Consider the following 15,095-nt stretch of genomic DNA (forward strand, 5'->3'; position numbering starts at 1 on the left):
TCATAGGCACTTCAATCATTTGTATTAGAGGAACACAAAATGATGCATCAGATAGATCACATTTTTAAAGCATGAAAAAACTCCAGCAAGTAGGGTAGAAAGGCCCTTGGGAAACAGTGGGGCATCTCTATCTGATGAGAGGCAGGAATTGCTGCAAGCAGGACAAACACCTTGTAAAGCAAGAGCATCTGTGCAATCATCTGTGTTAACATCTGAGGCCTGGAGGCCTTGAGACTTATCTCATGATCTACTGTCACTCCTGCTACAGTCTTTCTGCCAACACCAAATGTAAGTCTGTCTTGCCAACCTGGAACTGCTACTCAAGTCCTCTTCCCAGTTTCCTCCCAGCAATTTTGTGTTCTGTGGCTCTGTGTGTGTTACATCATGTTAAAACAGCATAGAGTTCAGCTGTTTTGACTTGAAATAACAAGGCCTGGATTTTAACTGCAGTTACCTCTTAAATTCAATCCAAGCTCTCAGACAGGTTTGTTTTATGAGACAGAGGCTTTTCTTCAGTCTCCTGGCCAAATTAAAATCTTAGATACTTTGGTTTTACTATTCCTTTAATGTAAATGAACTAGGGTTTTGTGGGGTTGTTTGTTTTTTTAGTTAGTTTTATGATTGGACATAATCTAAAATTCCATCAACAAAAGGGCTCAGGGTCATATTCAAATTGGTATTAGAAGAATCCACCTTAGGAGTTGTGCAGCCCCAAAAAATCAAGACAGTAAGTAAGGCAGTATGAATGTGGTTGCTCTGCAACTCTGGAAGCCAGCTCCTGGGGATCTGCTGTCTTCAGCAGTGATTTTTTCAGTGATTACTATAGAATTAAACACTTGCTTTTAAAAATCTGTCTGTAGGCATCGTAGCTGTTCCTGAACATCATACTTAGCATCTGAATTTCCCCAGGATTTCTGTTACTGTGAATTTTTTTTCTCTTCCTCTTGCATTATCTAAATTTAAGTCCGTTTGTTGTTCTTAGATTGTAGACCTTGACCGAGGGCTAGTATTAAATGTTGAAGGAAAATACCTCCAAGATTCCCAAGGCAACCCTCTCCGAGTGAAATTAGGAGGGGATGGACGTACAATTGTTGGTAAGTGACAGCTTCCTTCTTACAGAAAAAAATCTAAGTTTTTGAGCAAAAGGTACAGGCTTTGAGTTATTGAATGCTTCGGGCATCCCCTGGTCCTGTGCAAATCATTTGGAGTTGCTTTTTCCTCAGATCTCCATCAGGCAGCCATTCTTGCACCTGGGCAGGCTTTGGGGCATCTTGTGGGGCTTTGAGTACAAGGCAGCAAGAAGTACACAAGTCCATCTCACTTGTATTTGCATTAGAAAGGACTGCAGAACTGAGCCAGAATAAAAATTGATGCTTGTTTATATCTCTGTATACATAGAAATAATTACTCCTTGCCTCTAGCACTGCAGCAGCCATGTCTATGTGAGTGTTTTATTTTTTCTTCTAAAATAGACCATAAGTAGTAAAAACTCTGTGTGTGATCTGTGAAAACACTGCTATTTGCATAATAGTCCATGGGGATAAATCTCTTGGATGTAAATTCAGTGACAATGAATATTTGCATTATCCAGAATTTGGCACAGAAGTTTATCTGCAGTGGCAGAATCTCACCAGCTTATCCCAGCTTTTTCTTTGCACATGTTTGACATTAGGTCAGAATACGGATTCGTTGTGCTTTTCATGAACAGTTAGGAGATTGATTTAGATTAAATGCAGGCACTGTCTGCACATTGGGATTCTGAAGTGAACACCACTGTGGTTTGTCTGAGGTTCTTCTGAACCATTTTACAGCTTTGTTAGCCATGGTTCTTGTCTAGGTAGCAGCCTTCTGTGCTGTCAGCTAAGTCACAGGAGGCAGTGATCACATTCTCAGTGCTCTTGTGGTATCTAGTGTTGATAAATACAATGCTGTAAGCCTGAAATTGATTAATGTTGAGACTTTTTTCTTTTGTTCTCTCCTAGATGAAAAGGGTGCCCCAATGGTGAGTCCTGATGGAATACCTTTGTTTGGACATAGCAGATTTAGTAAACCTGTAGCGAGTGCACAAGATAAACCAATAATAAGCCTCGGAGGGAAACCTCTGATTGGTCTTGAAATGGTGAAGAAAACAACCACTCCTTCAACTACGACTACTACTACTACTACTACAACAATACCCCCAACAACTACCACAACAACCACTACGACAACTATCACTACAACTACCACCACCACTCCTGAACCAACCACCACTGAGCCACCCACGGAGAAACCACCCCCAACCTGTCCTCCAGGCACCTATGCACAGTATGATGATGAGGGCAACTTGCTCTTGGGGTTTGATGGCCTGCCAGAGTGCAACGCAGAAGGTAACTTCCTTTTGTGATGTTTGAACTTCTGTGGTTGGGCTGTCTGTACAGTGCAGTTACAGAAATGTGGGGCAGGAAAGGATCTGCTCCTGAAGATTTTGGTCCGTGTGATAAGGTAGGAGATAAGATGAGAGCAGCTAAAGAAGGGCTTGGGTGTTAAATGGTTTTTTTTCTTTGGAAAGTGTCAACTTTCCCCAAAGATGAAATTTTTCATGGAAATACATTGATTTCAGCAAAATTCTCTCCTTATGTTGGATCCAGTCTTGTGATGTATATTCATGCACAAGAGCACAAAAAGCATAGGCAGCAGATTTGTGGTCAAAGCAACTCATCTACAATGAAGCCCTCTCTCCAGTTCAGGCCATGGAAGAACTTCAAGGCATTGTACATTTTGTCTTATTTTGTGTTCATTCCTCTCAGTACATTCTGAAAAGTCTCTCTTTTGAGCCATATTGAGACCAGCTTGTGCAAAATGAGATTCTCATTCTCCTTCCAGCCCTCAGAGACAGAGGTTTTCTAACAGGAATACAGCATAGCACTGGTGAAACTGGGGAAGGACAACTCTGCCTATGTATAAGGCAGAGAGAGTTGTCCACTGATTTGTTTGTCATCTGAAGATATTGAAGTGTCAGCATGTGTCATTATTTCTCTGTTGCAGTCACACAAGCTTAGGATGGGGTGCCAATCCAAAATACAAAGTAAACAAATACAAGTGCAGTAGAGTCTTTGGGCTTTGTGCCTATTGCTGCCATGTGTTACCCTTTCATCACCTGAGCGTTGCATTGCAAAGCAGCTTATTTTGCAAAACTGGATCAGGGAGCACTATGGTAGTCCTCACCCCTTCCTTTTGTAGGTAATCCCAACTCAATCTACACATGGGCAGTAAAACATGGCCACAACCTAAGCAAAGGGATAGCAGTCAGACATCTGCCAACTGCAGTAGGAAGTTTTAATGGGTAATTAAACTCCCTTACCTTTGCCCCATATGCTTATATGCCTGAAGCTGAAGTAGATTTACAAGTAGGTCACATAACCATGGCCTGAGAAGCTGAACTATTGCTTTGAAGAGTGCAGAAGATACGAAAGATATCTTCTTTCAGCAACTTCAGCAACTCAGAGTGAGTCTAAGGATGTCATCTTTGGAAAGGATTTCAGAAGCAGCAGACTGAAAATTCCCTTACCAGCTACCTTGGGTAAGTAATGAGTTACAGATGTTATTGCCTCGTACAGATAGAATTACAATTATTTGAAGTATTAATATTTATTTAACAGTTAGAACCCCTATTTTAGTTTGTATTTATAGAAGTGTGCATGCACATATACATATGTGTAGATGTGTATGATGTATACAGACGCACAGACATATGCATATGTAAATGACCATCATCATTAAATACTTCTTTGAGGATTTTTCATTTTCCCTTTGGTGCTTTCTTAATTGTGTTTATAAAAGTGTTACAAATTTTGCTTTATATAGTCAGCCTGGTATTTTCAGAGTTGCGTAAAGGGGATAATGGTTTTTGGTAGAGTCCCTTCCAGTCCCATCACCCCCTTTTTCTTGTCTTAGATATTGGTTATATCCTTAATGTTTACTCTCTTTGGCCTGTGCTCTTGCATACTTGAAGAATATATTCTAAAAATACATATTATGAGAACAGTAAAAATTTATGAAATATGACTGGACTTAATCTGAGTATAGGCTTCAGAAGCTGAACAATTTGCAGTATTATTTTTAGAATAGCTGTGGGTTGGGAAGTTTTCATGTGATTTTATGAAGATTTAAAACATTCTTTTTGGTTTTTTTGCCCTCTACCAGATCATCTTGCTGGAACCTTGATCTTTCCTCTTATAGGCATGAATGAAAACTCATTCTTTTACACAGGCTGCATATTCAGTGAAAATGGTGTCTAAGTCACCCCTGAGCTGTCTGGCATTTCAACTGCATGTCTGCAAATGCATCAAAATGGAAGACTGAAAAGACAAAACGTCACAGGAGTTCCACTTTTTACTTGCTATACAACTTCAGCACTATTAATCCCCACCTGGCAATTAGGAAAGTTTCTCTGAAGAGTGATTATGAGGATTTTCTTGATCTTTTTTTTCCTTTTTTTTTTTTTCATTCTTGATGACCTGCTTCAACATTTGATGACTGCAGCAAAACAACCTGCCTGTTCCACAGAGAAATGTGCTTGAAAAGTATTTAAATCGTAAAACCATAGAATGGCCAGGGTTGGAAGAGACCTTAAAGATCATCTAGTTCCAATTCCCCTGCCTGGGCAGGGACACCTCCCACTCCAACCTGGCCTTAAACATTTCCAGGGAGGGGGCAGTCACAACTTCTTCGGGCAACCTATTCCAGCATCTCACCACCCTCAAAATTAAGAATTTCTTCCTAATGTCTAACCTAAATCTCCCCTCTTCAAGTTTGAAACCATTTCCCCTTGTCCTCTCACTACACACCCATGTAAAAGGCCCTACCTCAGCTTTCTTGTAGGCCCCCTTAAGGTACTGGAAAGCCACTATGAGGTCACCTTGGACCCTCCTTTTCTCCAGGCTGAACAACCCCAACTTCTTTAGCCTCTCTTCACAAGGGAGATGCTGCGGCCCTCTGAGCATTTTAGTGGCTCTCCTCTGGGCACATTCAAGGAGCTCGGTGTCCTTCTTATGCTGGGGACTCCAGAACTGGACACAGTACTCCCAGGTGGTCTCTCTCATAAGAACAGTGTAGGTGTTCATAAGAACACTTCCCTCAATGGGCTGTGTGTGCTTCTTTTGATGCAGCCCAGGGCATGTCTGACTCTCTGAGCTGCAGGTGCACATTGGTGGCTCATGGTGAAGGACCACCACCAAGTCCTTCTCCTCAGAGCTGTCCACAATCCTTTCTCCTCTCCCTTCCCAATCCTTTCTCTCTCCCAATCCCACTTATGCATGGGATTGCCTTGACCCAGGTGCAGAACCTTGCACTTGGCCTTGTTGAACTCCATGCAGTTTGCACGAACCCACTTCCTGAGCCTGTCAAGATCCCTCTGGATGCCATCCCTTCCCTCCAGAGTGTTGACTTCACCACACAGTTTGGTGTCATCAGCAGACTTGCTGAGGGTGCATTTGATTCCACTGTCCATGTCACCAACAAAGATGTTAAACAGCACTGGTAGGAGTACCAGTCCTTGAGGAACACCACTCCTCACACATCTCCATTTGGACATTGAGCCACTGATCCCAACTCTTTGGGTGCGACCATCCAGGCAGTTCCTTATCCAAGGAGTGATCCATCCATCAAATCTGTTTCGTTCCGGTTTAGAGATCAGAATGTCATGTGGGACAGTGTTAAATGCTTTGCACAGGTCCAGGTGGATGATGTCTGTTGCTCTGCCTTTGTCCATAAATAAATATTTATTTATTTATTTAATGAGGGCTGGTTTTGTTCAGCAAGTGCAGTGTCCATTTCAAGAGGGATAAATAACTACTACTTGAACAATCAAAACACTTAATGCCATTTTCTCTTGACCATTTCCAAATCATGTTTTTTATGTTGTCTTTCCCTTTAACCTGAGTCTGGAAATGAGGCCAGATCATTTAATGAAACACTTATGCTGCCAAAGCTTGATAGTTTGTTGCTAAGTGCTTTGCTCCCAAGCAGGCTGCGACTGCATGTGCCAAAACCCAGGGCTGAACATTCATTCTGCTTAAGCTTTGGCAGATTCATTTGCTCTCAGGCAGGACTTTTGCTCAACCCAGCAGAATTTATTGTCAGCATTTCACTAGGTTCAGCAGTCTTCAGCTTTCAAGAAGGACTTTGGCCACACAAGCATGATTCTTCAGTGACATAATCTAAACTTTTTTCATGAACTCACAAGGAAAAGAAGTGGTGGAGTCTTCACCACCTGTTATGTGTGATAAAATCAAGTGATGGTTGTCCAGTCTCCTGTCCTTCCAAATGCCAAAAGCCTAGGGCAAGCAGTCTTGCCAAGGCAGCCTCATCTGGTACTGTTAGGGTTCTCTGAAGAGCTGCTGCAAAGGGTGATGGAGCCAGCTGGAGAACTGCAGCTGGTGTATGTTGAGAGAATTATAAAGCTAGATGTCTTTTGAAAAGTACCCCCATCATCTTCATGCGACATCTGTTGTGGCAGATAGAAGCATAGAAGCATAGAAGAAGCATAGAAGGTGAAGAGACTGAACAAGCACACACATACACACAACACCAAAAACAAACAAAAATTTGTTTGTGCTGGATTTTATTTCGACAAAAGGCTGGATAGCTAACAGGTGTGAAGTTGAAATCTGCCTGTGAAGGACTCAAATTTCTGCCTATCTGAGACTCTTGTTTCTTTGGATGTAGTCAAAGATAAGTGAATACACTGTAAATGTTGGTTGATGCTGGCCAGCTGTGGTGAGAAGATCTGCAGAGTTCAGCAAAGTATCTGTTTTGCCACTGCCTATCTTCAGAGAAGTCAGAAGGCTTCCAAGCTGATAGTGTCCTGAAGAGTCACTGCAGAAATTGACCATGACAAACTGTCATATTTTGCTATATGGAAGTCTGACAAGAATTAACAATTTTCTGTGATTTATAAGCTTATTTTGGCATTAAAATAAGTATTATAATTTAAAAAAAAACTTATTGTAGTAGAAAAAAAATCAGTCTTGTACGAGAGTTGTTGGTTCTAAATAAAAAAAATTGGTAAGCTATTCGGCATTGTCATTTGATATTTTGCATTGTTCATATTACTAAGTAAAAATAACATTTTTGCTTCCATATCATGTGTTTCAGGAACATTTCCAGTTCCTGTGTGATATCCTGAGTTGTTGTTCTCTTGTCTCAGCACACACTCTGGCCTCTGTGCAGCCACATCATGTCATTGAAGCTTCTGATTGTACCTTCAGTGGGTTCCAGCACAATGCTTTTGCTTTGTTTGCTTTGCTTTTCATGGCTAATCTGAGCTTTATGTACTCTTTGGCTCCTTACCAGCATGTGGAGAAATGCATTTCTCAGAATGTGCAGGGAAGCCTCCAGGAAGAAGCCTCAAGATGAGGCACTTGATGGTTGATGAATCTGCTGCTGGATACATGACCTGCAGAGAAATTGAGATAATATATAGGGATAGGCAGCTGGGAAGTCAGTCTGTGGGTGCATTTTCATTTGGTTTGGGGTTGGATCAGCAGAGTGTTGTTGATATGTACCTCACAACCATCTCTTCTCACCACGCTTTCATTTGCATCATGGAGCAATCTCAGTGTGCACAAATTCCTGCTGGATGAAACTAAAGCAGGAGCAGTGCTTCAGGATGATACATATGTGCCCCAGCTTGTAATGGCCATTCAGTCACAGGATCAGGCTACAGCTAGTACAAAATAAAACCCCCGGAAAAACAGCACCACTAACTTCATTCTACAAATCCATTCCTTTTAAGTTGCATTGCTTTCTAGTACAGACACAGTCTGTAAATGTCATGGCTCTGTTAGAGTTGTTTGATTTTTATTCCCCTACAAAAATATAAAAATATTTTATGGAAGTCTGCAGTTTATTTTAATTGCTTAGTTGTATGTTGTTTGTTTGTTTGTTTTTAATATAAATTTATTACATTTGCTGCTCCTGAGACTACAAAACATTATCAAATGCTGACAGTGAGTGTTAAGCAGAGCTGCAGAGCTGCTGGGTCCTGAGTCAGAGCTCCTGGAAGGTGAATTACTCTTGATTTTGAGTAGCAGCCCTGAACCTATCTTCCCCTAGCAAAACTCCTGGCTACTGCAGTTAGCCACTTGTCTGTTATTCTAAATATGGAGAGCAGACTGTCGTATTATTATCTGGAAACTAGGCAGTTACCTTCTTTCCTAAAAAATTAACTGTCTGAAGAATTTTATTTTAAACTTCATTCCAGATGTATTTGGCTAGGTGGATAGGGATGATAGGGATGAGACCATTGAATTCTTACAGCTTCTTCTTTTTTTTTTTTTTTTTGTCTCCTTCAATAGATACATTCTCAGGGCTGGATTCAGATGTGACAGCAACTCCAGAGGCATATGTGATCTATGATGATGGTACTGTAAAAGTCTAATGCAAGTGGGGTGTTTGGGGTGGTTTTATTCCCTGTCTTTGTCGACAGCTTTGATGGAGCAGGTTGGTGAGTGGGAACTTTTAGTGAGGAACAGTGAGCTGGAAAAACTTTCTAGAGTCTGGCATTATATATAAAGAGCAAGGGTGCAAAGACATCTATTTCTGGAGATGGAAGTCCCTGTCTGTCAGCCCTGCAATCTAACAGGAACCTAATGTGGGAACAAAATTATGTTCAGAATTGGGTCATAGAGTCACCACTTGAATCCTAGGTTTACTTTCCCTGGTACAACTTCTAACTCCAGCTGCATCAAAGTCAATGAACTATTCTTAAATAGAGTCTTCTGTGCTTTTTATTCTGATCACTTCATACTGAGGTCAACATTTAGGATGTTGAGGAGGAGAGGATGAACTAAAAACTGCTTAAGTCCTACATCCTGTGTTCCTTACATCCCTAGGAAAGTGGGATGTCCTCAGTGTACAAGTTTTGTGAGGCCTTCCCTTAGGTGCAGGTCATCTACAGAATGCAGAGGCTTTAGCAGTTGAGGCAGAAAACACTCAAAGTCATAAGCCAAGTCCTGCAGCCTGGATGGGGATATGGCAGGGATGCCAAATGATTCTTCTCCTTCATTTTGTGTGTCAGTCTGACAGCACAATAGCTTTCCAAAGAGCACTGGCTTTAACAGGACTGAATATCAAGGAGAATCAAGTATCAGGAGATTCATGTGGGCAGTTTCCCTTCCCTAATGGGTCCATTAGGGCAACCAATAGCAAGTACAAGGCTCCGTGCTTCTTAAGGGAGTTTAAAAGAACTGTATAAACAAGCTCTAGCATTTTACAATAGTATCACAGAGTCTTCTTAAAAAGCCAATTTTTCACTCCCTTACCTCCTTCCTTTGGCCTCTGAGGGCTGTGGACAGGGATTCAGTTCCTGTGCTGTCTTCTCTTGGGAGTTGTGAGGGGAGGTAGCAGACAAAGTGGGTTCAGGATATTGCTGTATGAATACATTTGTTCTCATCTTCTTTACCTGTGTGAGCAAGGTCTAAATCAGCAACAACACTGGTGTTCTATGGCAAAGATTTTATGCCCTCTGTCCATCAGTTTGGTAGAAACCCTTGCAAGACTGAGGTGTGACTGACCTTGACTTAGAGGCCTGGAAGGAGGGTGCAGCAGCTGAGGCAGAGTGCATGGCATTCCTTTGGGACTGGGGTGACAGAAATGGTCCACTTCTTGTAGTTAAGCAAAAATAACATGAAGAAGCTAACATTTTCATCTTATGTTTCCTCTGAAGACTACGAGTTTTTTGAGAGCACTTTGCCACCAACCACCACCACTGTCACCACCACCACTGCTTCTACAACGACAGAATCAGAAGCTGTCTATCCAGAGACCAGTGTTTTTGGCACCAGCCCCATGTCAGAATATGACATTACTGGGAAGAAACGTTTCACTGGTAAGGATATCCTTTGTTTTAGGTACATGACGCAAATGATTCTTGTTCTAGAAAGGTCAGCCATTAAGCTGAGACCATTGCGCAGATACATCCCACAAACTAGCGTGTGGTCCTTTCTAAGTGCTGCCACCTGGGAAATCCAAGCTGCAGTACTGGATCATGGCCTCCATGCTTGCATGTTTACATCTGGACCCACACCAATTTTGTTAAATAGTGCAAACCTCTTTCAGTATAAGTGCACTGCTTTGTGTTATGCGTTGTTTTCCATATAGCTGAAGTCGGTAATACAGAATGTCTGCTCTGGTGCTCAGTTCAACTCAGTTTCATCATTTAAAGTTCACACCAGTGGTTCAGTCATTGCCAGTCTGCATGGAGGTGTGAGTCTTCCTTTGGGGGACCTAATTCTTTTCCCTTAGCCCTTTAAATACCAGTGATTTCACTTTCTAAAGAATAAAATCAATAGAGATGAATTTGGCTTTCCAATTTGTATCTTCACTCAGTAGAAGATAATAGAACCCCCAGTACATTGACATGAGTCATGAGGTTGGCTCCTGTGTACATGAGCCATTCAGGTGTGTTGGCAGGTGGTGTAGCTCTGACTTCAAGAACTCCTCTGCTTCTTTGTCAGAGGAGCACTGGGGGCCTGACCAGAGGGGCTTGGAGGTGATGGGGCACTGCATTCCAGCCTTCACCACAGACTGGTGACTCCCTCCAAGCCCTTTACAAATCTCTGGTATTTGAAGTGAGATCAAGTCAGCTGCTGGCTCACCTGGCATTTCAGCGGATGCAGAGTCAGCTTTTACTTGTGTCTTGCCTTCCCTTCCAATATCCACAAGCTTCATGGGGCTTAGAGTAGAGTATTGCTGCAGGAGTAGAAGACTTGGTTTTGTATATGCCAAGACTTTTTTCATTGCACATTCATTTTCTCTGTCCAAACAATTCCATTATGCTTCTATTTGGCTCTCTCACTGACAGTACTTCTTGATTCATGTAGCTGGAGAGGCTATAATTAACTTCATTGCAAGATCTGGAAAAAAATTCCTTCAGGGTATGAAATCCAATAAGATAAACCAAGGAATGTTGGTTTATGAACATTTCAAGACACAAGGGAAACGATATTGCCATTTCAATGAATTGTGTTATTGCAACTGAATAAACATTTCCAAAGCAAGTTTTATAGTCCTTACTTTTAATGTTACGGTGACTTTTAAGGCAATGAAAGGATGGTTTAATTTTTTTCTTGAGCTGAAGTGCAATTCCAGTCAGTATGAAGCTTTTAAAAACAGAAGTTACATGTCAGGACCACATGCCAGGAAGGTTGGGAACCATCCCTTGGTAACCAGGGGACCACAATGATAATCCCCTTGTTTAGCCTGGTCGGATTCCATCTTGGAATTACTCTTGTTCTTTGTTGTTTCACTCCAGTTTCAGAACATTTGTGTAAGAACCAACCACTAAGACCTGGTAAAGTCGTAGACCACCTGCATGTAGAAAGATGTAGATCTGCCCTGGCATATGGAAAATGTAGATCTGGTCTGGCAAATCTAGAAAGGCTTTGGGAGATGCTTCCACCCCACCTTCCGGAGCAGCTGCAGGGCATGCAGAGGGTTCTCCAGTCAGACTGCTGTCTTCTGCCTCTCATAGCAAAGATTATCCTTCTGCCTTTGCATAAATGGGTACAGTTATGAGTGTGGGACAGACCTGAACACTGGCATTCCATTCCCTCTGCTTGTCAGTCAACTTGAGTGTGAGCCATGCTTTGCTGACAACAGGAAACCATCCCTGGACTGGAAGGGGAGTAATTTTAAAATGCATCACAAACCTTCATTCTATTGTCTTCAGGAAATTGCCAGTCTGTGTGCTACTCAGTGATACCTACAAGCTGCTAACTCTTCTCTGTCTCTTCCAGCTCCTTATGTGACCTATCTTAATAAAGATCCAGCAGCACCCTGCTCCTTGACAGAGGCCCTGGAGCACTTCCAGGTGGAGAGCCTCGATGAAATCATCCCTAATGACCTCAGAGAGAAAGAGATGCGTCCCATGAAAGCCCCTCATAACATCACCATTGTGGCAGTCGAAGGCTGTCACTCCTTTGTCATTGTGGATTGGGCCAAACCTGCTCAAGGAGACATGGTAACAGGTACTGTCCTGAGGGCTCATCTCATGACAGGGTAGTGGGAAGGGGGAAGGTTTTCTTAAATGGCCATTTTACCTTAAATTGCACCCACAGCTGATGAAGTTCTTACTTCTCTGCAACTTTGCCCAGATGATGGCTCCATCATTATTAGCTGATGACAGGACATTCCTGTAGCCTGGGATATTCTAGGGGAGTTAGGCATCACTTCCATATTCAAAAATGCTTCCAGTCCTTTTAACCCATAAAATCTACCATGACATCAAGGGATATAATTTATTTAAAATGTATTTAGAATCCTCACAACTATTTGCCTTTCCTGTTTCCAGGCTATCTAGTTTACAGTGCATCTTATGATGACTTTTTAAAGAATAAGTGGTCAACCAGGACTGCAGGGACTACTCATTTGCCCATTGAGAACCTGAAGCCCAACACACGGTAAGGATTTGATCCATTTTTTTTCAGCTCCGTTAGGGAAGTAAAACAATTTTTGAGAATTGTCAGTCATTTCTCTAGGCCTTAGTATAAATGCTCATGTCTCTTCTAAATTTTACTCCTTCTGATTGACAGAAAAATGTTTTATAGACTGCACAGCTACTTATATGGTATCTTTACCATATTAACATCGGAGCAAATTACTATGTGTACATGCATATATGTTTGTGTACATGAAAATGCCTATTGGTAACAGAGAAAATCTTATTCTCAAATGCATTTTCTAGTCTTATGCATAACTGAGTCAAATTTTGAGGGGAAAAGTATACTGAAGCATATCCTTGGTGTGATGTAACGTGGCCATTCCCACATACTTGTTTTGTCAAGATTTGATACCTAAGGGCTGGTGAGGAGAGGTGTCACTCTGGTTTGGTTTTGCTGTCTGTTCACATGAGCTGTGCAAGAAGTGAAGGCTTGGTGGTATGTAATAGGGATGCGGCAGTTGCTAAGAAGTTGGTTCCACAGGAGTTTTAGGTCTTCATCTTGCAAAAAAAATCTCACTTATATGGCAGAACAAGAATGTGTGCTTTCTGTGGTACTGGAATAATTCATGGCAATTAGAAGGGGAAGTAAACAGCCACAAAGGGGCTACATTAAAATTACTTCTTTTGACAGATGCTCAGTGGTTCTCAGACTTCCCTCTTAAATTATGAGCCTGACATACTTTTGGTATGGCCTTGGGCTAGGTGATTGCACTTCACTTAGACACTGGTGGCAAGTGTTGCTTCTATATTTGTTAATGTGGGCTGGGACTAGCATGACTCACTTCATGATGAGCTAGAGATAAGTGTTCACTCCTAGGACAAGCATGTAGGGATTATGCCAGGGAAATACAGAAGAAAAAAATTGTATCACTTAAAGTATCTTTTCTTTCCAAGATGATTTATAGATAAAGGGGCAGTTCTGTGGGTTAAAGGCAGTTAATTGAGAACCTCGATTTTAGAGGTTCTAAAAGCCTAGAAAACAGAGAAGTATTGTCTGAGCACAGCTGTTGTAGAAAACCTTAATAGGTTAAATAATAAAAAAAGATAAAGTAAATAAACTAGTAAGTCAATGTCAAATAGGATCAGGAATATTTTTTCTAATCACTTCACAGTGCTTCTCCACACAGCCCTGACTTGAGCTTGGAGTCACACACACCTTGTCCTTGCAGCTGTTACAGCTGTCCCTGAAACATCTGAACAGCAAGGAATCACAGCATGTGTTAAGGGGGTGCTGCTCCTCTCTCTCCTCTCCAGAGATTTCCCTCCAACTAAAGAGCTCTGGGAACATAGCAAATCTGAGAGAGACAATTCCTGAGCAACTTAAGCAGCACCTTAAGCTGGTGCACCAGGAACACATCCAGAAGAGGACACATGTAGCGTCAAAGACCCAGGGAATTAAAAAGCAAAAGATCTGTAGAGAGGCAGGTTAGGAATACACAGGATACCAAAGAATTAAAAAAACCCAAATCAAAACAAAACAACAAGCAAACAAATAAAGAAAAAAGCATCAGGAAGAAGGCATTACAGGGGAAACTTTTTCATCTTGTCCTCCCCTGTCTACAATACTCAGTCACACACATCATGAGGCTTTTTCTTATATATCCAAGATGTATAAAAAAGCAACTTATTCTTTAATTCTTTAATTAATTATCTAGGCCTCAGTGCAAGTCATGAGTGGTACATGGTGCATTAAAGCAGTATTACTTGCACAGTAGAGAGCTTTAATTGTATACTCAACATCTGCTAGTGCCCTTGTCATAAAAGATCACTGTTACCAAAGTACAAAGAGAGAGGTGGGGCACAGTTTATCTGTGAATTTTCCCTGTTATAACAAGATGGAAGAGGTCTGAAATTTCCTAAGCTCTCTTCCTGAATAGTGAGAGAAGCAGATGCAGACCCTTCTGCCTTTCTACATCCATATCCTCATGCCAAGAGGACATCCTTTCCCTAAACCTCACTCCTCCTACCACTAGCCCCAGTTCCTGCATCCAGACTCCAGTTCCTACATCTCAGACTCCTGTACATCCCAGTGGTTTTTCCCTTCACCAGTTTTCTGTAGCTTCTCCCAGCACTGGACTTCTTCATGTCGTGCTTCTCTGCCATTTTCAAGCTCCATCCCCAGTTCCTCACCTTTTCACCCTCATTTAGTCAAGTGACTTTTAGTCAAGTGACTCCCTCTGTTCCTGCCCCAAGGACAATGCTAGAGGCCAGCAGTAGCTCTCTGCTTCTTGTACCCAACATCTTCAGGGCTCCAGGTTAGCAGAAAGAGTGGTTGCAGTGAAAGCCCCCAGGAGCTCTTCTGCCACTGTCCTGACTGTGCCTGGTGCAGGGGAATTGATGGGAATTCAGTTGCCAACCTCTGACGGATTCACTGAGAGATACATTACCTCTAGGCATCAGAAGGTCATGATTTGGCTGTGTTTGAATGGAGTTTTACAGGAACAGCAAAGTTATAGGTTCATGCATCTTCACGAACTTAGGAAGCCCTCTGTCAAATATTAAGGTTCTGTTTCAAAGTAAGGAGGTTCAAGCAAGTGCTATTTGTTTTAAGCCTTTTATCTAGAATTTTATGGAAGAATGCTATAATCCACTGGCCTCTGTTGTATGCATT

The 15,095-nt window shown here is 41.8% G+C and overlaps 1 protein-coding gene across 1 annotated transcript in view; it reads left to right on the forward strand.

Annotated features, from left to right (window-relative positions):
* FNDC1 (fibronectin type III domain containing 1) overlaps window positions 1–15,095 on the forward strand; it is a 68,607-nt gene that overhangs the window by 41,704 nt on the left and 11,808 nt on the right. The window contains exons 10-15 of the mRNA XM_030448592.1: window positions 983–1,094; window positions 1,983–2,369; window positions 8,340–8,405; window positions 9,710–9,871; window positions 11,781–12,011; window positions 12,335–12,443. Coding sequence (XP_030304452.1) covers window positions 983–1,094; window positions 1,983–2,369; window positions 8,340–8,405; window positions 9,710–9,871; window positions 11,781–12,011; window positions 12,335–12,443 — 1,067 coding nt within the window. The remainder of the gene's footprint in view (window positions 1–982; window positions 1,095–1,982; window positions 2,370–8,339; window positions 8,406–9,709; window positions 9,872–11,780; window positions 12,012–12,334; window positions 12,444–15,095) is intronic.

The sequence above is a fragment of the Calypte anna genome, chromosome 3 (assembly GCF_003957555.1).
Source record: "Calypte anna isolate BGI_N300 chromosome 3, bCalAnn1_v1.p, whole genome shotgun sequence".
NCBI classification, from domain to species: Eukaryota; Metazoa; Chordata; class Aves; order Apodiformes; family Trochilidae; genus Calypte; species Calypte anna.